Genomic DNA, 25,652 nt, shown 5'->3' on the forward strand with positions numbered 1-25,652 from the left:
TTTGTTACAGCCTTATTCTAAATATTAATAATGACAAAGCAAAAACACATTAAAATTAAAAACAGAAATACCTTATGTAAATAGGTATTCAGACCCTTTGCTATGAGACTCGAAATTGAGCTCCGGTGCATCCCGTTTCCATTGATCATCCTTGAGATGTTTCTACAACTTGATTGCAGTCCACCTGTGGTACATTAAATTGATTGGACATGATTTGGAAAGGCACACAACAGTCTATATAAGGTCACACAGTTGACAGTGCATGTCAGAGCAAAAAGCAAGCCATGAGGTTGACGGAATTGTCTGTAGAGCTCTGAGACAGGATTGTGTCGAGGCACAGATCTGTGGAAGGGTACCGAAAAATGTCAGCAGCATTGAAGGTCCCCAAGAACACAGGGGCCTCAATCATTCTTAAATGGAAGAAGTTTGGAACCACCAAGACTCTTCCCACAGCTGGCCACCCGACCAAACAGAGCAATCGGGGGAGAAGAGCCACCTCCCACCTTAGTCACCTCCCTAACCAAGAACCCGATGGTCACTCTGGAAGAAACCTGGCACCATCCCTACAGTGAAGCATGGTGGTGGGAGCATCGTGATATGTGGATGTTTTTCAACAACAGGAACTGGGTGACTAGTCAGAATCAAAGGAAAGATGAACGGCGCAAAGTACAGAGAGATCCTTGATGACAACCTGCTCCAGAGCGATCAGAACCTCAGACTCGGGCGAAGGTTCACCTTCCAACAGGACAACAACCCTAAGCACACAGCCAAGACAACGCAGGAGTGGCTTCGGGACAAGTCTCTGAATGTCCTTGAATGGCTCAGCCAGAGTCAGGACTTGAACCCGATCAAACATGTATGAAGAGACCTGAAAATAGCTGTGCAGCGACACTCCCCATCCAATCTGACAGAGTTTGAGAGGATCTGCAGAGAAGAATGGGAGACATTCCCCAAATACAGGTGTGCCAAGCTTGAAGCATCCTACCCAAGAAGACTTGAGGCTTTAATCGCTGCCAAAAGGTGCTACAACAAAGTACCGAGTCAAGTGTCTGAATACTTACGTAAAAGGATGTTTTTTTGTTTTTATAAATTACCATTTTATAAAAACCTGTTTTTACTTTGCAATTATGGGATAGTGTGTGTAGTGTGATTTAAAAAATATATATATTTTAGAATAAGGCTGTAACGTAACAAAATGTGGAAAAAGTCAAGGGGTCTAAATACTTTCCGAATTCGATATACATACATACGTCCTCCATGGAGACCATAAACATGTAGCCCTCGTCCTCAGTTGCTCAGACAACTCTAAGTGCTCGAAGTGTGACAAAAAAAGTGTTTAGCTCATTGGGTAGGGCTGCTTTATTTTTGTAATCCGAGATTGTTAGAAGCCCTCGTGTTCGACCCGCTCTTCCACTTTGTCCCTATACTTGTGTCTACCATATTGATCAATCTGTGTAGGTCGTATTTGCACTGTTGAAGCATAAAATTGTCCCAATTGGCAAATACATGTAAGTAAAAACAGAACAAATTTAAATTATATTTCATGAATTTGGTGCTTTAATGTTCCCTATGTCATATCAAGTCAGGCATGGCATGAATTACACAAGAAGAAAAAAGATTTAACAGTTGCAACTAAAGAATTCTAAGTAAAGATTTTCTGATACAGAAAATACAGAATCAAGGAATGACATTTTCTCTATCAGGGACACCAAATACTTCACTGGCCTTTCTATGAGGAAACAGGGTGGTTTATATGCATTCACAACAGGGAATATTAGAAACACAATAACACAACATAAAATAATTAGAGAAACAAATCATCTTTGCACAGGGTTTCTGGGTCAAAAGGAAATAAATAAAATCAAATATATATATATATATATATGCATGCATACCAGTCAAAAGTTGACACAGCTACTCATTAAATTATTTTTATTTTAACTATTTTCTGCATTGCAGAACAATAGCTTAGACAAACTATTAAATAACACATGGAATCATGTAGTTAGCAAAAAAAAGTGTTAAACAAATCCAAATATTTTATATTTGAGATTCTTCAAAGTAGCAACCCTTTGCCTTGATGACAGCTTTGCAGACTCTTGGCATTCTCTTAACCAGCTTCATGAGGTAGTCACCTGGAATGCATTTCAATGAACAGGTGTGCCACGTTAAAAAGTACATTTGTGGAATTTCTTTCCATCTTAACGCATTTGAGGCAATCAGTTGTCTTGTGACAAGGTAGGGGTCGTATACAGAAGATAGCCCTATTTGGTAAAAGACCCAAGTCCATATTATGGCAAGAACAGCTCAAATAAAGAGAAATGATAGTCCATCATTATTTTAAGACATGGTCAGTCAATGCGGAAAAAATTCAAGTGCAGTCGCAAAAACCATCAAGCGCTATGATGAAACTGTCTCCCATGAGGACCACCACAGGAAAGGAAGACCCACAGTTACCTCTGCTGTGGAGGGTAAATTCATTAGTCAGATTGCAGCCCAAATTAATGCTTGAAAGAGTTCAAGTAACAGACATCTCAACATCAACTGTTCAGAGGAAACTGTGTGAATCAGGCCTTCATGGTCGAATTGCTGCAAAGAAACCACTACCAAAGGACATCAATAAGAAGACGAGACTTGCTTGGGCCAAGAAATACAAGCAATTACATTAGACAGGTGGAAATCTGTTCTTTGGTCTGATGAGTCCGAGATTTTTTGTTCTAACCGCCGTGTCTTTGTTTGACGCAGAGTAGGTGAACGGATCTCTGTATGTGTGGTTCCCATCCATGAAGCATGGGAGAGGAGGTGTGATGGTGCTTTATTTATTTAGAATTGAAGGCACACTTAACCAGCATGGCAACCACAGCATTCTGCAAGCGATACGCCATCCCATCTGGTTTGCGCTAAGTGGGAATATCATTTGTTTTTCAACAGGTCAACGACCCAACACACCGCGTGGCTGTGTAAGGGTTATGTGATCATGAAAGAAAGGGAGATACCGAGTCAGTTGTCCAACTGAATGTATTCAACTGAAATGTGTCTTCCACGTTTAACCCAACCCCTCTGAATCAGAGAGGAGCAGGGGGCTGTCTTAATCGACATCCACGTCTTGCTCAGGGGCAGAACAACAGATTTTTAACTTGTCAGTTCAGGGATTCGATCCAACAACCTTCCGGTTACGGGTCCAACACACTAACCAATCTGCCGCCCCTAAAAAGGAGGGTGATGGAGTGCTGCATTAGATGACCTGGTCTCCACAATCACCCGACCTCAATCCAATTGAGATGGTTTGGGATGAGTTGGACCGCAGAATGAAGGGAAAGCAGCCAAGTGCTCAGCATATGTGGGAACTCCTTCAAGAATGTTGGAAAAGCATTCCAAGTGAAGCTGGCTGAGAGAATGTCTAGAGTGTGCAAAGCTGTCATCAAGGCAAAGGGTAGCTTCTTTGAAGAATCTAAAATATATTTGAGGTTCTTCAAACACTTTTTTGGTTATTACATGTGTTATTTCATAATTTTGATGTCTTCCCTATTATTCTACAGAAAATAGTAAAAATAAAGAATGAGTAGGTGTCCAGATTTTTGACTGGTACTGTGTGTGTTATATATATATATTTAAATACATTTAAAATTACTCTAATGTGAAAGCTTAACATTTTACAAAGTGTAAACCAAATAAGTCTTGTGTGTAGAAGTAGAGAATGAAAAATGTCCCACACCATGTCTAGCTAATAGGTAGCCTACATTGTTGGCCAATAATCATAATTTAAAAAAATACAAATATATTTAGGGGACATATTAATTCTGAGGACGCAGACAGCATTGCATAGCACAACAAAAACTTACAATTGACAGTGTCAGGATGTTGAATGAAGACTTTGGTATTGAAAGCCAAACATTTCAGTTAAATGCAAACACTGAAAATGCAGTTTCCCAGACACAGATTAAGCCTAGTCCGGGACTAAAAAGCCATTTCAATGGAGACTCTCCATTGACCATGCATTTTAGCCCAGGACCAGGCTTAATCTGTGTCTGAAAAACCTGTCTTAAAATGTCACATGCTGCTTCAAGTCTCTCCTCCTTTTTCAATTAGTAGGCTTGACTACACATACCATGCTCACTCACACATATGTAATCATGGCTATCCAAAAGGAAAAAGCACAAAAAAAACACACAAAAAAAGATTAAACGAGGACCATCTCCTGATTTTTGAAATTTCCAAAATGTCAAATACCTGTACCAATGTTTCCCTTTTTTAATTGATACCATCTTAGGCATTTGCATTTCCAAAGAAATCCTCTTGATTGTCCATCATGAAGTCCAAGTCCTCCCCACGAGTTCCTCACCGCCTCTTCTGTGTGTAGACTGGGTAGGCGAGCGTGACATTTAAAGAATCATTGTGCTGTACGAGTGACGTGTGGTGGTAATGCAGGACTAGTTCTTTTAGGGAACCATACAGGTTATATGGCTCTGCAAATCCATAGCCCGTATGACTCTTGTTGATAACACAATGCTTCACCTCACCCTCAACACTGCAAAGAAAGACATTTTAAATTAGAATACATCAAGTTCAGAATACATCCAAATTCCATGTATGGACTATTTTACATGGTTCTGAAAATAAAGAATGACCTGGTTTTGTTACATGTTGTCAACTTGATCATTTAGAAACACACCAAGGTCAACGTTTCCTTCTTCCTTCAGTCTCTCTCAATGTGTAGCATGAGGAGAATCAGTTTGTTTATTATGAATATGATCTAGCATGACAAATCTGATCAATATGCTAATCAAGTTAACAATATACACTCAATACTAATGCTGCATATTAACATCATAAAATCTGTCAACACATTAAGACTGAATAATCGGATCTCATTAAACAAGATTGATTAACTCTATGAAACATGAGTGTTTAGGTCTTAAATTATCATGACACTAAACTCAAATCATGTGTCTCATGTGGATTTTTTTTCAGGGTGATTAGGTAGCCTAAAAATCTGTCGCTATTCCCTTGAGCAAGGCACTTAACCCTAATTGCAACAGCGGTGCTATACAATAGTGACCCTGGCCCCAATCCTTACGGGTGTCTCAGGGGGGAGTTGGGATATGCAAAAAAACACATTTCCATTAACAGGACAAATATAAGCACCCCGCAAACTTGTATTATTAGATACATACACAACACTGCAGGCGTAGCAGCCAGCTTTGCTACTGTCCCGGACCAGGAATGTTCCGTCCTTCTTCCCCCGGAGCAGAGCTTCTGCCTGCAGCCGGTTGATGTTGCCTAGCCTCCACGAACGTTCATCATGATGTGGGAGGTCCTCGTCGTCTTCAACCATTGAGTACTCACTGGAATACAATAATCACATTAGTTTTATACAACTAACTTCTGTTTGAATTACTCCTTTAAAAAGAAACATGCAAAAGGAGACAAAACTTTGAAGTGGATCTTTAAAAAACAATCCAAAGTAAAAGCGTGGGAAATGGATACTTACTCCTCTGGGTTTTCATTCTTGATACCCAACCATTCATTCAGCTTCTTCTGCCTCACTCCCTTTTGTGTCAGCCACCTACCATGAGAAAATAAAAAAAGGTTTTATGTCAGTCATTTAGTAACGGGACATTATAGACAAAATATTTGATAACAGCAAAGACTGGTGCTATACTTACATTAGGTAATGGTCTCTGGTCTTGCGGAGCTGAATCAGATCAGGTTTGATGCTGTTCATCTTCTTATCGATCTCTCTGTAATCCGCTGCTTGCTTTTTCAGATCGTCCTCCAGGTGGCGTTTGCTGTCCACAATCTCACTTATTCTCGATTTCAGTTTGTCGTAGTTTCCCATGATTCTAGGAGAAATAATTATTGTTGTCAAAAATACATCACCTATTGTCAATATATGAGACAGCTGTTGTACTTCTATAAGAAAGGCACATTTGGCTTCTCCAACAGTGAAGCAATCTGAGTAGTTGTAGCATCAACAAAACTCCAGTGATTCTGTGGGTATACAAACTTCTACTATACTATTATTATTGAATCCATGCTGTATCACATCCGGCTGTGATTGGGAGTCCCATAGGGCTACGCACAATTGGCCCAGCTTCATCAGGGTTTGGCCATTATTGTAAATAAGAATTTGTTCGAACTGACTTGCCTGGTTAAATAAAGGTTTTACACACCACACTGACCAACAAGTTATTTTGTTGGTCCCCATTACCAGTAAAACATAATCAAAAGCTATTTCTTTCACTTACTTGCTGCGCTGTTTCGTTGTTCAATCGTTTCATTCTCAACCAGGATTTCTATGGAACGCCATTTGGGCCTTTGCGTGTCAAATAAGCTTGTTGACCAATCAGGACCTGAATATGACTGCATGTCACATAATAATTGAACACGTTTTATTTTTTTACGTAGTGATTACACTATCATCTGTATTTAATATGTCACAACGATTCATCGATATTTATGCTACGATGCTTGTAAAGTTGTCTCGCGCACCTACATTGCTGGTCATAAAAAAAAGCTAGCTCATGGATGCAAACAATGTTCTTCCCCCAAAATATAGCAAAAAGACAATCTGTTTCAGTAGCTATAGTTGGCTGGCTAACTATATAGCTAGGTGTCACCATCTAAAATAACCCTAATTTATAAGACAGTTCTTATTTGATTAATGGTGGTCGGACTCATCTATGTGAAGATAGCCACAATAGTGTACTTTGCAGTTAGCCTTAAAAATAAAAGAATGTCATTGACAGAGATGCAAATTAATACAAATAGTAGAATAAATCATGCTAAACAAGGTTGGAATGTTATATAAAACCAACAAAAGACAATTAGTTAATTTGACAAATCTGAAATCACACAATATATTTTACTTTAGAATTGCATTGGGAGGAGGGGCATACTTATTTCACTGTACAGTATTACCTATGGATTGTGTATCAATGACATGGGGTTTCAGTCTACTCAGTGACACCCAGAGAACATTAGTGTCGTAGCTCTTATTGCGGGACTCAAACAACTTGAGCCACATTTATTGTCAACCTATGTGTATTGAACACTATTCCTGAGGAAAAACCATACTTTGTGGATATTTTGGAGTCCGATAACTCTGAGGATGTTGGGAAAAAATAGCTTGGGTATTGAGTAGACTAATACCCAATTTCATTGATCCCCAATCCTTACGTAAAGCTGTAGAATATGAATGTCAATACACACAATAGGCTGACTGGGGAGGTGATTTCACACAGTCACAGTCCCGCGATAAGAGGTACAACGCTAATATTTGCGTAAACTCTTCAGTTGTGTTCTGTGGGTGTCACCGAGTAGACGGATACCCCATTTCATTGCTTCACATTATCTAGTCTAAATATGGAATGATTCCACCAATTGTAACCTTCTGCATCACTTTCAAAGAAGGTACTTTTATTTTGAAGGCAAACTGCAAATTCCCCTATTGTGCCTAGCTTAATAACACATAACCCGGTCCTGTCGAGCCTCACTAGCCAGATGAAGCTAGCTGGCTGCTTATAACGTTAACTTTGGGCAACAGGGTTAAGTAGTTGACTAGCTATTTATTTTCATGAACTGAGGTTCAATTTCAATAGGTGAACAACAAGTGGCTACCTAGCTAATACTTACCAGGATTCCTAAATCATTACTAAGAAAAATGAAAAGGACTGAAGTTTCGACTGGTCATTGTTTTCAGGCTGGTTGTATTGGTGCTAGCTAGGTACCACGCTAAAGCTAGCTAGCTACCCCAAAAGTTGCGGTTGAACAAATAACGCTTTATTACCAACAGTGTTTTCTTGTTTGCAGACTTTTTGTACAGTTTTGACAGTGCTACTGATAGTAGTGGTGGCGCTTGGCTTGCACGTGCAAATTCAGAAAACACAACATTCTATAGTAGATCTGTCAAATAAAAAAAGCGTATTAAACACATCAAATAGTGTTATTGTCAAATAGTGTTCTTTGACACGCAAAATACCCAAATGGCGTTCCATAGTATGTTGTGAAGCTAAGTGGAGTGACGCTATTACTGTGTAACTCCGGTAGGGCAACATCTGAAAAATAGAGCACTTGGTAGTGTGTGCCGGTGCTCGACCAGTCGCGAAAGTCAACATCACCCACGACAGAGAACGGTTGATTGTCAAGGGCAATGAATTCCATAATCTTGGTGTTAATCCATTTCGCCTTTGAGTTGTCTCGCTGAAATGTTCTTACTCTTTCAAATGACTGCTCAAATTGAACTTGTTGGAAGCGTGCGCTTAGTATTTTGCTGCTTTTGTTCTGTGTAGCGCTGTATTTTTCATGGCGTCATTACATGATCTACTTATGTTATATATAGGTATGCACGTCAGCTTTGACATCGGTTTTGCACATCGGCGTTAAACTAGACATAGGGCCGATGCTGGCATTTTTAGCTAATGTAGGCTGATTCTGATACGCTCACCGATACATTGTGCATCCCTAACAGATATTAACCACTTTATCATAGAACTGAACTGTGATTAATGTTAGCTACATCTTTGGTTGAAAAGATAATATAAAAGATCATTTTCATTATTACCTCTGGATTTCTTTATCGTTACCCTCTCTCCTGAACTTTTCAATGTACTCCTTGCTATAGCGCTCTTGGGTTTGGCACTGCTCCTCAAAGATCTTAATGGTTTCATTGAATGCCTCAATGGCCGTTCTCTTCATTTGAATTTCCTGAGGAAAACAAAGAACTGGAGGTTGGATACAGTACAATCGGAAATTATTCAATCACAATTGAATGACAATAGCAATTCACCTGTGATGTTCTTGTATACTCCTCGTACAGACGATCGTACTCTCGGTTCTTCTCCTGGAACTGAAGGTGGTACTCCTGCAGCCTTTTACCGACAGCTTCAATGTTGTCCTCTTTAACAACCTGGTCCTGCAGGAGACAACAAAGCAGTTAGAGGAACAAATCTCACTTGGTCATCTGGCAAAAAAAAGTTCTGGGTGACACTCAAATGCCGGATATGAAAATGAAGCACTGACTGTGCTCATAGAATAATCTGACCAAGGGATCTCTTATCTTTGAATACGTGTAGCTTCCATTTGTGTTTGAATTGTGGAGGCACCCTTACCTGCTGGAGCCTTGACACTGGGTACAGCAGTCTTACGTCCAGCTTTGGGTTGTACTGGGCTAAGGACTCGTGTCTGTAGTGATTGATGAGCTCAACCACCGAGTTGAATGTCAGTGGGTCCGAGAAGCCGTATTTCCCATCCCGATGGAATATTTTGATCAGTTTGTTATTTCCTCCTTTCCTATGAGCGAGATCAAAAAGGGAACTTTGAAAATGGCCATATGTCTTTAGGCCAGGGTTTAATTTTAAATATACCGGACATTTGAGAAATATACCGGACCCATATGCATTGTGTGATTAAGGGCGTCCACCAATGGTGCTCAGAATGACAAATCACATTTAGATTATGGTAATTCATCTTAACAGAACATGCAACTCTAGGATGCAACGGTGTGTGTCCTTCTAACCGAATTCTGATGCGCACTTTGAAGACTTTAGAATAACTGCCACTTTTCCTCAGCCAACAAGACGAGTTACTAACACCGAAATTACTAGCCTATGTCAATCTACTATTCGCCATAGTAGAAAAGTTGACCTATTCTCTTGGTCAGTTTGCAGTTCTAGCCTATTCCAAACAGACTAAGACAGTTGTGGGATCCCAAATTTATATAACCAATTTAGCTACGTAAAAATAACGTTAGAAAGCAAAAAAAATCAGGCTGATGCAACAGATTTGAACGTTTAGTTTAAAATGTTGATAAACTATTATTTCTTCGCATTATAAGCTCACGAATGCTTGTTCCATAATTTAATTAGCCGGGAAAATACCATTTCCAAAAGCGCACCGAACATAAGAGCGGCAGAGATCAAAATATCCGTTAGAGATTAAGAAAGAAGGAAGATCTAATGATGCAACAACTAGGCTTCTAATATGACTAGGATTGTGTCTTTGGCTACTGGACAATGAAAAAGTTTACTTGAAAACCATTTGAACACGAGAAAAAAAATAGTCTATTGGTTTCAATGGCATATGGAAGTCTTTATAAAGGAATTCTTTCTATGGTCAGATTTTGGCTAGGCTACTTCAAAGCAAGGTAAGACATGCCTCATAATATGAAGCAAAACAATCATGTTTAAAACAATTAAGTTTGTTTTTTAAATGCATACTGCCCCTAGCTCATTGCAAAGTGACACACTGAAGCCTGCCTGCCTACCCTTGCCTGTGCACTTGAATGGCAAAATTGGAAGCGTGCGTCAATGACCAGTTGAAAAATAAGTTTGCTATTTTAAAAAACAGTTTTGATGGCCACGATTTAACATGCGACTGCGTTTAAAATTGATGCGCATTGGAAGTTATAAAAGCATGTTTCACTCCAGCAGAAAAGAACGAGCTGTAGTAGCAGCTCTCGTGCGCATTATCTGTATGCTGCCAATTGAATTCCACTCAATTATGCAAATTAACCTACAGACCGATAAGCATGACTGGTCAAATGTATTTCCATCGACTGGTATTTCCATCAATTAATAGGCTAAAAGCATTATTTTGCTATGGGATTTTTTATTTTCTTACGGACAATTTTATTTATTGGCTTTTCAATTATTTGATTTAAAAATCGTCTATTACCAGCTAACAGAAACCCTGCATTAGACAGAGCAGGATATTAAGAGTTCCATATTTAGCAACCATGCGATTCACAACGTACCTCAGAGTCAGTGTGTAGTCTCCATGCATTTTCGTGGATGCATCTCGGACCAGAAACGTACCATCAGCTGTGTCTCTCAGCTTCTCATTCACCTCCTCCCTACAAGAAAACGAAGGGTTATGCTAGTTTCTTCACAAATCCAATAGGACTCATTATCAAACTGGAAACCAAGAGATTTTCATCACAAGACACTGACCATTAATTCATTATTAATTGAATTATCATTAAGATCATAAGGGCTTGCCTTGAGATGTCTCCCCAGTACCACTCCCCGTCTTGCAAGGCCATGTTGTTGTTGAACCCGTTGTTTGGAACTGGGGTAGTGGCCTTTGGTGGTTTCGGGGGCAAAGCTGCGGCAAGAAGAATGAAGCTGTCAATTTGCAGTCTTACCTTTTCTGAACTTGTGAAATTTAAGTTGACTTGATTAGGTGAGTGAGGAAGATAGCTACCAGAAACAGGCTTAAATTCCTCAAAAAATTGCAATGGTTCATTTACATTTAAGTCATTTAGCAGACGCTCTTATCCAGAGCGACTTACAAATTGGTGCGTTCACCTTAAGACATCCAGTGGAACAGCCACTTTACAATAGTGCATCTAAATCTTTTAAGGGGGGGGGGGGTGAGAAGGATTACTTTATCCTATCCTAGGTATTCCTGAAAGAGGTGGGGTTTCAGGTGTCTCCGGAAGGTGGTGATTGACTCATAACAATGATAACAATGAGTGTAATGGCTCAAAACTAAATACCTACATGTAGGCTATTGTTTGGTTTATTTGTGTCAACTACTGCATTACCAGTTAAGTAGCTACACTTTGTTGCATTAACATAATGACCAGAAAAAAAGGGGGAAAAAAGTGGAAATGTGTTATTTGGCCACATTTTAATGTAACAATATCAAAATATTATGATGACAGACTAAATAAATAAAAAAACTGAGAAAATGAGGACTGAATGCAAAGACATTAAATCCAAAAGAAGTACGCCTCTGTACACCATAACTACTCCTGTGTGAAATAGTAGTACATCGCTGCAGTTCATCTGCTCTCCCAAACTATCAATGTAACATAGCCTAATCATCACAATGCATGTAGAAATACCCACAATGAAAATACGTTATACAGCCTAATGGTAACATCTCACAAAAAAATGATGTAGGAGGATGCCAAAGAAACACATGCAAACCACAGATGGCGAACCGATGTTGCGCTGGAGGGGATGGCTCCCGTTTTATGGGCTCTTAACCAACCATGCTATTCGTTATTTATTTATTTTTCGCATTGTTTGTAAATAATTTTGTACATAATGTTGCTGATATGATCTCTTATGACCGAAAAGAGCTTCTGGGCATCAGAACTGCGATTACTCACCTTGAACTGGACAAAAAAATGTTTCTTTGACGAGTTGTATTTACTCCAGACAAGGCCCTCATCCCCAACATTCGCAGGAGAAAGAGACATATCGCGGAAGGAGGCCGGGGTGCCTTGTGAGGATATGGCGGCGAGCGGCTAATCTGCCTTTACCATCTTTACTATTGGCCAACGTACAATTGTTGGATAATAAAGTGGACGAACTACAAGCACCCATATCCGGGTCATTAAAAACTGTAATATCTTATGATTCACCGAGTCGTGGCTGAACGAAGACATGAATAACATACAGCTGGCGGGTTACACTGTATCGGCAGGATAGAACAGCAGCCTATGGTAAGGCAGGGGTGGCGGTCTTTGTATATTTGTAAACAACAGCTGGTGCACAATATTTAAGGAAGTCTCAAGGTTTTTTTTCGCCTGAGGTAGAGTACCTCATGGTAAGCTGTAGACCACACTACCTACCTAGAGAGTTATCTATATTCTTCGCAGCGGTCTATTTAACACCACAAACCGATGCTGGCACTAAGGCCGCACTCAATGAGCCGTATACAGCCATAAGCAAACAGGAAAACATGACTGCCTGACCAGGCACGACTCCAACACCATCAAGTTTGCCGATGACACAACAGTGGTTGACTTAGAGCCTCAACTCGGGACTCGACTGATGACTTGAAATGATCTGGTCAGGTTTTGTAAAGTTGTCACTCATTGTGGCACACAGTCTCCGTGGATTACTGGTGTTCTAAAATGGCAGACTGAAGGGAGGGTGGTGCGGCAGGTGCCGCTTCTCCTACGAATGCTGTTATTTTATCTAAAGCATCAGGTGTACGCCGACCCCAGCTAAGTAACTCATGCAAAGATTTAAAGCTCAATGTGTTTTTATCTCCAGTACATTGCCATGATTGTCAGTTATGTAGCTGCTCTACTGATAATCTCAGTGCGTCCTTGCTGGAATGACAATCAATCTACTGGCGGAGAATATCAACACCAAACACATTGGTTCAATGTTCCATGGGAGAGGACAGTACACAACATACCATAACGTTTTGAATAATGGCCATGTCTACCTCGCTCCCTATTCCACTGAACCACTTAGGCATAACAAAGACAAGTCTAACATTTATCAGAAACTGTTAAACTACCTGTTCACTACCCTCCTGCTCTCCAGGGATGTGCAACTCAATCCTGGGCCTAACATCACCGAACCAGCGATACTCACCGGAGTGGAAAGCAGTGGATGGCCTTATCCACTGATCGTCGCCACTATGGAAGTGGGTGAGTGCTATGATCCCGTGGTTTCACTCGACTCCAGGATGGAATTTAACTCTTCAAACATACCCAAGTCACTATATGCAATCCCTGACTCTGCTTCTGGTATGCAAGCCGTTTTAATTAGCTCCCCGCATCCAGTGCAAGCAGGAGGGATAGTTAATTACGCTACCGAACTGCCCCTAATCAAAACGAAACAAAAACGGCCTTAACCCAGCCGTCAGAAAACACAGAAAATGTAACTTTTTTTCAATGTGTCAATCACTCTCGAGTCATCTGGGACCCACGAGCTAAGCCCATAAGTGTCATTCCAAAAAGTGATCAAATTCAACAATGACTTTTACCCTTATTGGAATGTATAGACCACCTTCCACCAAAAGTGTGTTCTTTCGATAAGTTTAATAACATGCTTAGGGAATGTGATTTTGGGAAAGAGGTCATCTTAATGGGAGATTTTAACATTAATTACGAAGACAAGTCTTGTAGGAAAACCCTCAAACGGATCACTAATACCTTTGACCTTACACAGCTAGTTAAAAGGGCCAACCAGGGTGGCTATAAAACACAGATTGATTTGGGCTATCATAATCTGACACTTATAGCCAGAAAGCTTTCTAAGAACAGGTTTAACCTCTCTATTGTTAGAAGGTTGGATCAACTAAGAATACCTAAGAGTGAATTAAATTATTTTGAAAACGCAATTTAAGGGAATTAACTGGAATGATCGGTCCTATACAGATGTGGAAGCTGAAAGAAAAACCTATCCACAATCCAGACTGACTACAATAAATGGTTTCCTAAAAAAAATCTAAGCCAAACCTGGCCAAAAGAGCACTCTTCCTTGGCTAAACGAAGAAATCTGGAAATTGATGGAAGAACGAGATTATGCTCTAAAAACAGCCCTAAAATCAAAATTAAAGCATGACAGACCATGTTGAGAAATAAGGTGATGTAAGAAATCACAGGCCAAGGCAAACTTTTTTATTAACATAATTGGTGAAGCAAAGGGAAATTCTAAATTGATCTGGGAGAATCTAAAAAAGTTAACAGGGAAAGACCACAGTAACACTGCAAAAAGACTAGAAATCATGGTGAATAACAATCTAACACAGGATGCAGTCGAAATAGCAATAACCTTCAATTCCTACTTTATTGACTGTCAGGGTACTGACACAGAACCCCTCTGCTGCAGAGGATAAGTTCATTGGAGTTACCAGCCTCAGAAATTGCAGGCAAATGAAAGGTTCACAGAGTTCAAGTAACAGACATCTCAGCATCAACTGTTCAGAAGAGACAGCATGAATCAAGCCTTCGTGGTTGAATTGCTGCAAAGAAACCACCACTAAAGGACACCAATAAGAAGAGACTTGCTTGGGCTAAGAAACACGATCAACGGACATTAGACCAGTGGAAATAAGTCCTTTGGTTTAGAGTCCAAATGTGAGACTTTTGGTTCCCCAACCACCGTGTCTTTATGAGACGCGGTATGAGTGAACAGAAGATCTCTGCATGTGTATTTCCCACCGTAAAGCATGGAGGTGGTGGTGTTATGGTTATGGTGTTGGGGTGCAAACCAGATACACCATCTCATCTGGTTTGGGCTTAGTGGGTTTCAGCATTGGTTTTTCAACAGGACAATGACCCAACACCTCCAGGCTGTGTAAGGGCTATTTGATCAAGAAGGAGAGCGATGGAGTGCTGCATCAGATGACCTGGCCTCCACAATCCCCCGACCTCAACCCAATTGAGATGGTTTGGGATGAGTCGGACCGCAGAGTGAAGGAAAAGCAGCCAACAAATGCTCAGCATATGTGAGAACTCCTTCAAGACAGTTGGAAAAGCCTTCCAGGTGAAGCTGGTTGAGAGAATGCCAAGAGTGTGCAAAGCTGTCATCAAGGCAAAGGGTGGCTATTTGATGAATCTCAAATATATTTAGATTTGTTTAACACTTTTTTGGATACTACATGATTCCACGTGTGTTATTTCATAGTTGTTATGTCTTCACTATTATTCTACAATGTAGATAATAGTAAAACTAAAGAAAAACCCTTGAATGATTATATGTTCTAAAACCTTTGACCGGTAGAGGCTGGAAGTAGCACAGGGTCAGCCGCAGAGAAGCTCCACTTGAGCAGGTTAAGTGCCTAGCTCAAGGGCACAAAGGCAGTAGATTGCATCAGAGATTCTGATACAAGCAACCCTTCAGTTGTCGGCTCACTCCAGTTTACAAAGTGAACTCCGGTAACTGAATCCTTCTCAGTACCAAGATGCTTCTATAAAACAATAATCAGCGCCATCAGTCACTATCATCAGTGAGCCATGCTCTTGTAGCCTGGGGCGACAGACTACAATAGATTATATTGAGTTTAAAATAGACTACATCTTTACCAAATAGCTACAATACTGTATGGTTACAGTATTCACTCTCCCTCCCTTGCAAACACGGAACAATCATTCAACCTTAAATTCTCACCAAAAAAAAGATCCATAAACGATACTAATACGCATGAGCATCTCAGAAAACAGTTTGTGTACTTGATAGTTTAATCCAGCACTATAACATATACTGATACTATTTAGTAATTACTAAAAGAAAAAGTAACCAGCTATGGCCCATGCAAGAGTTTTCTATCTTCGAGATCTAGTCAGCAATTAGTTCAGCAGACATGAAAATCACATTAAATTCCAAATATGAAACATAAAAAGCATGACTTGTATTACCTGGAGCAGCCTGGGTTTCACTCAATTCACTGTTGACCAAGATCTCTAGAATCTTGATAAGGGAATCCAGGCTGGCCTCACAGCTGAGAGATAGGAAATGGTTACATTTATTATCTGCTGCATCCTTATTTCATTGACCTGTCAAAGGCTTTCGATACTGTTGATCACTCACTGCTAATTCAGAGGCTTTCCTCAATTGGTCTTGACCGGGATGCATGTAAATGGTTTAAACATTACTTGACAGATAGAACTCAATGTATATCTACTGATGGTGTTAAATATTACGAAAGGTGTGCCGCAGGGGTCGATTCTGGGTCCTGTAGTTTTTACCGTTTACATTAACAATATTGACTTGTCTGTAAAAAGTTGTAACCTGTACTTGTATACCGATTATACTGTTGTATATGCTATTGCCCCCACGGTTGACCAGGCACTATATGAACTACAGTCTTCCTTCATTGTATTACAGATGAACTTTGAGCTGAAATTAGTTCTGAAAGCAGGTAAAACTAAGTATATGTTGTTTTCTAGAGCTGATGATGATTTAAGCATATGTACTTTAGATGGTGTCCATATTGATCGTGCCCCTGTTTACAAATATCGGGGCATCTGGATAGATGAAAATCTGTCTTAAAAAGCATATTGATGAGTTAGTTTAGAAGCTGAGAATAAAAACGGGCTACTTCTATAGAAATGGGTCCTGCCTCTCGCAAAATTGTAGACCGTGTTTTTTCTTTCTTTCTGCTTGCATTTTGTATTTATATTCTGATGTGTGTATTTTCTGTAATTTATGTAATTCAGGGCTCATCTGTAAAAGAGACCTTGGTATCAGTATGACTCCTTGATCAAATAAAGGTTAAATACATTTGGTATGTGTATTTAAACACACAAAAAATAATCTGTTCACATTCTACAGTTACTGTGAGTGTTACTGTCTCTATGACATGTTGTTCTTATACTGCCCTCATACATAAAAGCATTCCTGTCAGCATAATTGCCCCTTGTGGGATAAATAAAGTATTTCAATTGTAATTGTATTACTGACCTTGCTGGTTGAAGCCTGAAAAGCACAGGGCTAAAGATTTCCGCTAAGTCTCTGACACAGAGTTGGTTTTTGCTGGTGTTCTGAGAAATCCGGCAGAAATGTTTGATGAGGCAGTAGAACGTGAGGCAGTATTGGGGCGGATGGTTAGATGAGCTGGCTATTCTGCGCAACAACTGGGCACAGTCCTTTGGATCCTTTACCTCTGTGAGCATGAAAAGAGGAAACAGTCACACAAGGTAAAGATTAAATCAATGACAACCACTATTAACATGTACTGCACAGCATTGCCCTGGAAAACTTGCCACAACATACTATAACTTTATTTGTATGGTGAGCCACATATAACCGGCTTGCGGGCCGGATTTGGTCCGTGGGCCGCTTCTTGAGTATACATTTGGTTTGAGGGATTCTATTAGTTTTATAGCCATCAGGTCTTACTTACCCTGTGCTGCATGAATCATCTCACTTTGGAGAGAGGTGGGAACAACTGGATTAGGCAAATCCTGCAGGTATCTCCAAAGGCCATCACATAGCGACTGTAGGTCCAAAGGCTCCAAATCTGTAAATGCATCAATAAACTTAGATGGTAGAGATGAACGCAACAAATTTGACAGTTACAACAATCACTTGGTTAAGAAACAAAATCATATTTCTCAAGAACTATTAAAAATGGGAGAAGTAGTATGGTGGAAAAATTGCAAGATTATGTTATAATACTTTTATTGCATCAAATGGCTGTTTTATGCAACAGAATAGAGTATTCTGTTAACTATTGTGTGTGTGTTCTACTGAGGACGGCCCTCTGGGAGATAACAATGACAGGAGATTTACAATGTCTTTTGGGTGATAAAACCTAAAGAGCATTCCAGAGCATGAGTTAATGTTTCTGTTCTATACGGGGCCAGACACTGGCCTCTATACAATGAAAACTGTTGACACAGCAGATACTGTCTGCTATGTATTATAGAAATCTTCCATACAAATCTTAACCTTGTGACCCATTCTATACATCTGTTGTTCGTCAGGGGCGGCAGCGTAGCCTAGTGGTTAGAGCATTGGGACTCGAATCTCCGAGCTGACAAGGTACAAATCTGCCGTTCTGCCCCTGAACAAGGCAGTTAACCCACTGTTCCTTGGCCGTCATTGAAAATAAGAATTTGTTCTTAACTGACTTGCCTAGTTAAATAAAGGTTAAAAAAATAAATAATTTAAATGTAGGTTGGAAGGGGTGTATCTTGGCTATAAAATACCTTTGTACTTTTGTCTCGGGGCTCTTAACTAATCATCTGAGCGTAAATTGTCAACCAGCCATCATTATCGTAGAGCACTCAATCGATTCACTTTATGTGTGCGCGTTGTATTAACCTGCTCCCTTATTAATAAGTGATTCAATATTTAGTTTAACTCTGACTTGTGTGATAAATTTGTCTCGCCTCATTTGATAGTAAAGAAATTAACCACCACATTAGGCACAATCTGCCATTCACTCACCACAGTCAGTGAACTGTCTCATATCCAGCCCACAAGCTGCTGTGAAAGTTCTATAAAGGGTTGGACATTCCAAACCTGCAGGACAGAAAATAGGATCAGGAGGTGGATTTGATTAACCATTTCAATGTAAAAGCAAAACATTCACCATCGTTAACTACTCCCATGCACCAGGCCACAGTCTCTTCTTACCTTTGCCTTCTATTGCCTCCAGAAGCTTGACCAGGATGGGTGATGCAGTCTCTGGAGGAGCAAACTGTTCTGGCAGATCTGGCAACATGAAGCCTGTACAACAGAAAGATGACGTACCTGAAGCTTTCTAAACTGCTGCCGGACAGTTGATTGTTACCTGATAACAAACACCCATCTTGCTCTCCTTTCCTTTATAGGCATTCAATTAAAATGAAGATCTTAAGATCTTACACACAGCAATGGTTGTGTCGCATCTAACAAGCCTGCACAGATATTCATTTTTCCTTGTGGAGTCACAGCACTGTTGTAGGTATAGGCCTGCCTTACAGTAAATTATTAGTATCAGATCAGAGTTACACACAAGCATTTGCTGTTTTGCCTCGTAAGCTTCCTTTGTAAAAGCTTATGAAGCACTCTAATCCTCCACATCAGCGTTTTCATAGATCCATATTCAGCACAGCTGCTCTTCCTTGGCTTGCTGCACATCTGCAGCTCAGTGCTTAATACTAGTTGTAACCAACTCAAACTGATGAAACAGCAAGCCAAGGAAGAGCTGAAACACAAACTACAGCCTGAAATTCATGTCTATGCACAATACCATTCATAATCAACAGTGCAAAAAGATAGGTCACGGTAATTTAAAATCAAAGTGGTAGTACAGTACTTTAAAACCGACAAGATAAAAACATCAGCAATGTAACCTGATCTACAACTACTTACCCTCTGATTCTGAATCTGTCCTGGCTAGATCTGATGTGGAAGGAAGAGGCCTGGGTGGCCTTGGTTTTGGTGTTGGTGGTGAAATTATTTTTCTTCCCACAAACTCAACGTAAGTCCCGGGGAAGTCACCTTTTTCATGAGTTGTCTCATTGAATCCTGGCAGCCACCCAATCTCATCTGGTTTTTCTTCAGCCCAATTAGGACAGCCTAGGGCCAGCAGAGCACCCTTGCTCACTACAAGTATATCGCCTACATGCAAATCAATGTCCTCCTCCCTCTCCTTTTTATAGTCATACAGTGCTCTGTACTGGTATCCTTCTGAAGTCATCTTTATATATGATATCTTTTTCCCAATACACAATTTAAGACCAATAAGATTTGGCCTGAGGTTAAAAATCGACTATATTCTTTTTAACAACGCATGTTTCCTCCATCTCCATTTTATGCAGATCTTCTTCCCCCAAAAGTATGCAGATTCAGCACCTCCAAATGTTAACATAAAGGTTCTGTCCTGTTTTTCAATACACCCTCATTATGCTTCATGCAATACAATCCCAAAGGCATCGGCATCTGTAGTCCCATGAAAGCATCTGTCCAGGATGGAGACAAAATGTATATTCAGAAATCAAAATCAAAGAACTGTGGTAGCTAGATTGTTGAAATCATGTGTTGTTTCACAAGCTAACGTATTTAATGATTTCAATCACCAACAAAACGGTGATTGTCTATGAATAAGAAACGTTAATATCTAGCTAAAGTTACTGCATACTTGAAGCTATATAAAGTTCCACATTGGATAAAGCAATGTGTCTTTGTTCGTAACAAAACTAGTTAGCTTGGACATACTGTACTAGCTATACACCAATAGTCTTAGCTGGCGATTGGGGAAGTAGCTAGCGTTACTAGCTAGCCGGGTAGCTACGTCTATTAAGACACATCCACAAACCCGGTGCACACACACCATCCAAAGGACAAACACAAAAGTAATTTAAAAATACAAATGATAAAAACATTTAGATTAAAGAAGCCATGCCATTCGTTGTGTAACTAGTTAGTATGTAACATTATTAGCTAACGTTAGCTAGCATGAACACAGGCCCGTGAAAATTTAGAAATTCTACGGCCTCAGATTTGGCAGATGGCTACTTTAGCTAGCTAACGTTGGTTGAATAGTTACCTTATTGTTATTTTCCTCTGAAAAAAAAATCAGAAAAAACATAGATCAGATTTCATTGGGAAGTGCAGGATAGACGCGGTCTCCAAACCATAGCTAGCTATGATATCGAAAATGCATCCGGGTGCAGTAACAGCTAGTAGCAAACCGCAGTGCAGATAGTTAGCCGGTCGTCACTAGTTAACACAGCCACAAAGTCAGGGATTATGTCCGAGATAAAAAAGTAGTGGATATTCGCTTCTCTCAGCAATAGCTATTGAACGAAGCATGCCATGACAATAAAGATATTCTGAATAAGGGGAGGATGGTCAAAAATCCACAACTTTTGGACTTTTTGTAGAGGCAATTCAGTGTATATTGTATTTCTTGCATGGCATGACTATGAAAATTATATATTCTGAAACGGGGAAGGACAAAAATCCACAGCCCAGCCCCCCAATTCTAATGTCAATAAAAAAAAATTAAAAAATGCAGACAAGTATATTTCTATAACATGTTTGAGATTGTAAATTGATAATGCAAATTACATTTGTTTAAAGACAGTAAAAAGAATAGTCACGAGCCTCCATTGAATAGGTGGCCACTAATTATTTCTGTTTTGTGGTCAAAACAACAAAGAGAAGAGGTGCATAACTTGCTACAGTATACAAAAGTTTCGGTCTCACAACCTTCACGAGACAAAGGTCTAAAGTTGAATGATGGGAAAATGTAACCAAACTCAAACAGAGCACTAGATGCAAGGACTGGCAGTCCCTGATAATGAATTACACTATGAAACATAAATCAAATTAAGATAAAGGGGGGCTATTAAGGAACCATTCAGCAATTGTGTGATTTTGTTTAACAATACCACTTCACTCGTTCTGCTTCCACTGTGGGATGGAGAACCTGGAGGGCAAAAATATATTTGATTGGGTAAGCGACTACACAAGTGTATATATTATATTGATGTCATTACATACAGTTAGGAAAGCAACAAATATAATTAATGAATCTTATAGAGAGATACTGTAGTTAAGGATAATGAGTATTATATTGGAAAATAGTAGATAATCTGCTTATGTACTGAGTTCTCCCCTGCTTGGTACAGAGGGCATCCCAGGAAGCACACTAGCTGACCCATACCACAATTTCTCCAGGGACACTAACGTAGCTCATTGCCATTGCATTCTACCATTCTGGTGAGCATGGCAACAGGGTTATCTCATCCAGCGATAAAGCCAGTTACGGAAGTCTTTGAATGCAATATAAAGTCAGTTTGATTATCTTGTCTCTATTGTAAACTCAAATACATTTTTGTAGACCTTAAGTGAAATGCTTACCAAAAATACCACCAAAAAAGTAAGAGATAAGAATAACAAATAATTAAAGAGCAGCATTCAATAACAATAGCGGGGCTATATACAAGGAGGTACCGGTACAGAGTCAATGTGCAGGGGAACCGGTGTCGAGGTAATATGTACATGTAGGTACATTGGGGGCAATGCAAATAGTCTGGGTAGTCATTTGATTAGCTGTTCAGGAGTCTTATGGCTTGGGGGTAGAAGCTATTTGGGAGCCTCTTGGACCTAGACTTGGCGCTCTGGTACCGCTTGCCGTGCGGTAACAGTGAGAACAGTCTCTGGAATCTTTGACAATTTTTAGGGCCTTCCTCTGACACTGCCTGGTATAGAGGTCCTGGATGGCAGGAAACTTGGCCCCAGTGATGTACTGGGCCGTACGCACTACCGTCTGTAGTGCCTTGCACGGAGGCCGAGCAGTTGCCATACCAGGCAGTGATGTAAGCTGCAAAAACCTTTGAGTATCTGAGGACCCATGCCAAATCTTTCCAGTCTCCTGAGGGGGAATAGGTTTTGTCGTGCCCTCTTCACCACGGTCTTGGTGTGCTTGGACCATGTTAGTTTGTTGGTGATGTGGACACCAAGGAACTTGAAGCTCTCAACCTGCTCCACTACAGCCCAGTCGATGAGAATGGGGGCGTGCTCGGTCCTCCTTTTCCTGTAGTCCACAATCATCTTCTTTGTCTTGATCACACTGAGGGAGAGGTTGTTGTCCTTGCACCACAGTCAGGTCTCTGACCTCCTCCCTATAGGCTGTGTCATTGTTGTCGCTGTTGTGTCATCAGCAAAAGTGATGGTGTTGGAGTCGTGCCTGGCCGTGCAGTCATGAGTGAACAGGGAGTACAGGAGTGGAAGACCCCTGAAGAGCCCCTGTGTTGCGGATCAGCTTGGCGGATGTGTTGTTAAATACCCTTACCACCTGGGGGCGGCCCGTCAGGAAGTCCAGGATCCAAATGCAGAGGGAGGTGTTTAGTCCCAGGGTCCTTAGCTTATTGATGAGCTTTGAGGGCACTATGGTGTTGAACTCTGAGCTGTAGTCAATGAATAGATTTCTCACATAGGTGTTCCCTTTGTCCAGGTGGGAAAGGGCAGTGTGGAGTGCAATAGAGATTGCATCATCTGTGGATTTGTTGGGGCGGTATGCAAATTGGAGTGGGTCTAGGGTTTCTGGGATAATGGTGTTGATGTGAGCCATGACCAGCCTTTCAAAGCACTTCATGGCTACAGACGTGAGTGCTACGGGTCGGTAGTCATTTAGGCAGGTTACCTTAGTGTTCTTGGGCACAGGGACTATGGTGGTCTGCTTGAAACATGACAGTATTACAGACTCAGACAGGGAGGTTGAAAATGTAGAAGACACTTGCCAACAAGTAAGTCTATAGGCTACTAGAGGAACTAACCTCTGGCTGTTGTGCCCTTGGGCGGAATTTAATAATTAGAATTCCCTTCTCCCAACTGCCGTGCTCCGAAGCACCTCACACTCACATGGCTCTCTCAGATATCTCAATTCTTATTAGCTAACGGACATCATGTGATGGGGTCCTTTTCAAAGGTATGACACATCATGACACAACTGTGCGAGTCCCTCGTATCAAATTCCGAGGTGCATATTGAAGACATTCACATTTACTTTGTCAGCCAACAAGATGAGTAGGCCTAACAAACAGCAAAAGCACTAGCCATGTCAAGCTACTATCCCCAATAGTATGAAAGTTGACCTATTCTATTGGTCAACTTGTCCTTCTGTGCAATAAATAAATATTCCAAACATGCTCTGGGACAGTTGTGGGATGCGATAGATCCCAAATTAATACACCCACTCCCATTAAAAAAAAAGGTTTAAAAGCAATGAGGCTGATGCAACAGATCAGAACATTTAGCTTAAAAGGTTAAACTATTAGGCTATTTCTTCACAATATAAGCAAGAATGTGTGAAAATGCAATCAATTAGAAGGAAAACACTGTTCTCAAAAATGACCGCAAATGCCATGTAATGCTTTATTATCATTGAGCATTTTTATGGTGAAAATGTTCTTCCCCAAACTTGAAACTGTATGCCAGTAAGGCTCTACACCGGTTATAAAGTAGATTAATGTGCTTATTTGTAAGAAGTTATTTGGCCACTTTAGTTGTGATACAAACCTCATCAAAACATATACAGTGCCTTGCAAAAGTATTCAATCCCCTTCGCGGTTTTTCTATTTTGTTGCATTACAACCTGTAATTTAAATGGATTTCTATTTGGATTTCATGTAATGGACATACATTTTAATATTCCAAGTTGGTGAAGTGAAATAAAATTTAAAAACTTTTTTTTTTTTTTAACTCTAAAAAATAAAAACGGAAAAGTGGTGCGTGCATACAGTGGGGCAAAAAAGTATTTAGTCAGCCACCAATTGTGCAAGTTCTCCAACTTAAAAATGAGAGAGGCCTGTAATTTTCATCATAGGTACACTTCAACTATGACAGACAAAATTAGAAAAAAAGTCCAGAAAAATCACATTGTAGGATTTTTAATGAATTTATTTGCAAATTATGGTGGAAAATAAGTATTTGGTCACCTACAAACAAGCAAGATTTCTCTGGCTCTCACAGACCTGTAACTTCTTCTTTAAGAGGCTCCTCTGTCCTCCACTCGTTACCTGTATTAATGGCACCTGTTTGAACTTGTTATCAGTACAAAAGACACCTGTCCACAACCTCAAACAGTCACACTCCAAACTTCACTATGGCTAAGAGCTGTCAAAGGACACCAGAAACAAAATTGTAGACCTGCACCAGGCTGGGAAGACTGAATCTGTAATAGGTAAGCAGCTTGGTTTGAAGAAATCAACTGTGGGAGCAATTATTAGGAAATGGAAGACATACAAGACCACTGATAATCTCCCTCGATCTGGGGCTCCACGCAAGATCTCACCCCGTGGGGTCAAAATGATCACAAGAGCGGTAAGCAAAAATCCCAGAACCACACGGGGGACCTAGTGAATGACCTGCAGAGAGCTAGGACCAAAGTAACAAAGCCTACCATCAGTAACACACTACGCCGCCAGGGACTCAAATCCTGCAGTGCCAGACGTGTCCCCCTGCTTAAACCAGTACATGTCCAGGCCCGTCTGAAGTTTGCTAGAGAGCATTTGGATGATCCAGAAGAAGATTGGGAGAATGTCATATGGTCAGATGAAACCAAAATATAACTTTTTGGTAAATACTCAACTCGTCGTGTTTGGAGGACAAAGAATGCTGAGTTGCATCCAAAGAACACCACACCTACTGTGAAGCATGGGGGTGGAAACATCATGCTTTGGGCCTGTTTTTCTGCAAAGGGACCAGGTCGACTGATCCGTGTAAAGGAAAGAATGAATGGGGCCATGTATTGTGAGATTTTGAGTGAAAACCGCCTTCCATCAGCAAGGGCATTGAAGATGAAACGTGTCTTTCAGCATGACAATGATCCCAAACACACCGCCCGGGCAACGAAGGAGTGGCTTCGTAAGAAGCATTTCAAGGTCCTGGAGTGGCCTAGCCAGTCTCCAGATCTCAACCCCATAGAAAATCTTTGGAGGGATTTGAAAGTCCGTGTTG

At 40.4% G+C, this 25,652-nt stretch overlaps 1 protein-coding gene across 1 annotated transcript; it reads right to left on the bottom strand.

Annotated features, from left to right (window-relative positions):
• Window positions 1–1,534: 1,534 nt before the first annotated feature.
• Window positions 1,535–20,913, bottom strand: LOC115112007 (phosphatidylinositol 3-kinase regulatory subunit alpha-like). The gene is made up of 16 exons (XM_029638640.2): window positions 20,734–20,913; window positions 19,557–20,146; window positions 18,837–18,929; window positions 18,648–18,722; window positions 17,599–17,715; window positions 17,157–17,358; window positions 16,112–16,194; window positions 10,998–11,103; window positions 10,754–10,852; window positions 9,111–9,291; window positions 8,789–8,914; window positions 8,564–8,706; window positions 5,667–5,843; window positions 5,492–5,566; window positions 5,175–5,345; window positions 1,535–4,528 (listed from the first exon to the last, which is right to left on the bottom strand). Exons 2-16 carry the CDS (start codon window positions 19,882–19,884, stop codon window positions 4,339–4,341), a joined length of 2,166 nt encoding a protein of 721 aa, XP_029494500.1. The 5' UTR covers window positions 19,885–20,146; window positions 20,734–20,913; the 3' UTR covers window positions 1,535–4,338.
• Between the last annotated feature and the right edge of the window lie 4,739 nt (window positions 20,914–25,652).

The sequence above is a fragment of the Oncorhynchus nerka genome, linkage group LG27, assembly GCF_034236695.1.
Source record: "Oncorhynchus nerka isolate Pitt River linkage group LG27, Oner_Uvic_2.0, whole genome shotgun sequence".
In the NCBI taxonomy this organism is placed as follows: domain Eukaryota; kingdom Metazoa; phylum Chordata; class Actinopteri; order Salmoniformes; family Salmonidae; genus Oncorhynchus; species Oncorhynchus nerka.

Excerpts from the sequence above, each read along its gene's own strand:
- LOC115112007 (XM_029638640.2), bottom strand. The coding sequence starts at position 19,884 with ATGACTTCAGAAGGATACCAGTACAGAGCACTGTATGACTATAAAAAG. Across the intron at positions 18,723-18,836 it reads GGAGGCAATAGAAGGCAAAG|GTTTGGAATGTCCAACCCTT; the intron begins GTAAGAAGAGAC and ends TCTGTCCTGCAG. Across the intron at positions 5,844-8,563 it reads AACGATAAAGAAATCCAGAG|AATCATGGGAAACTACGACA; the intron begins GTAATAATGAAA and ends TATTTCTCCTAG.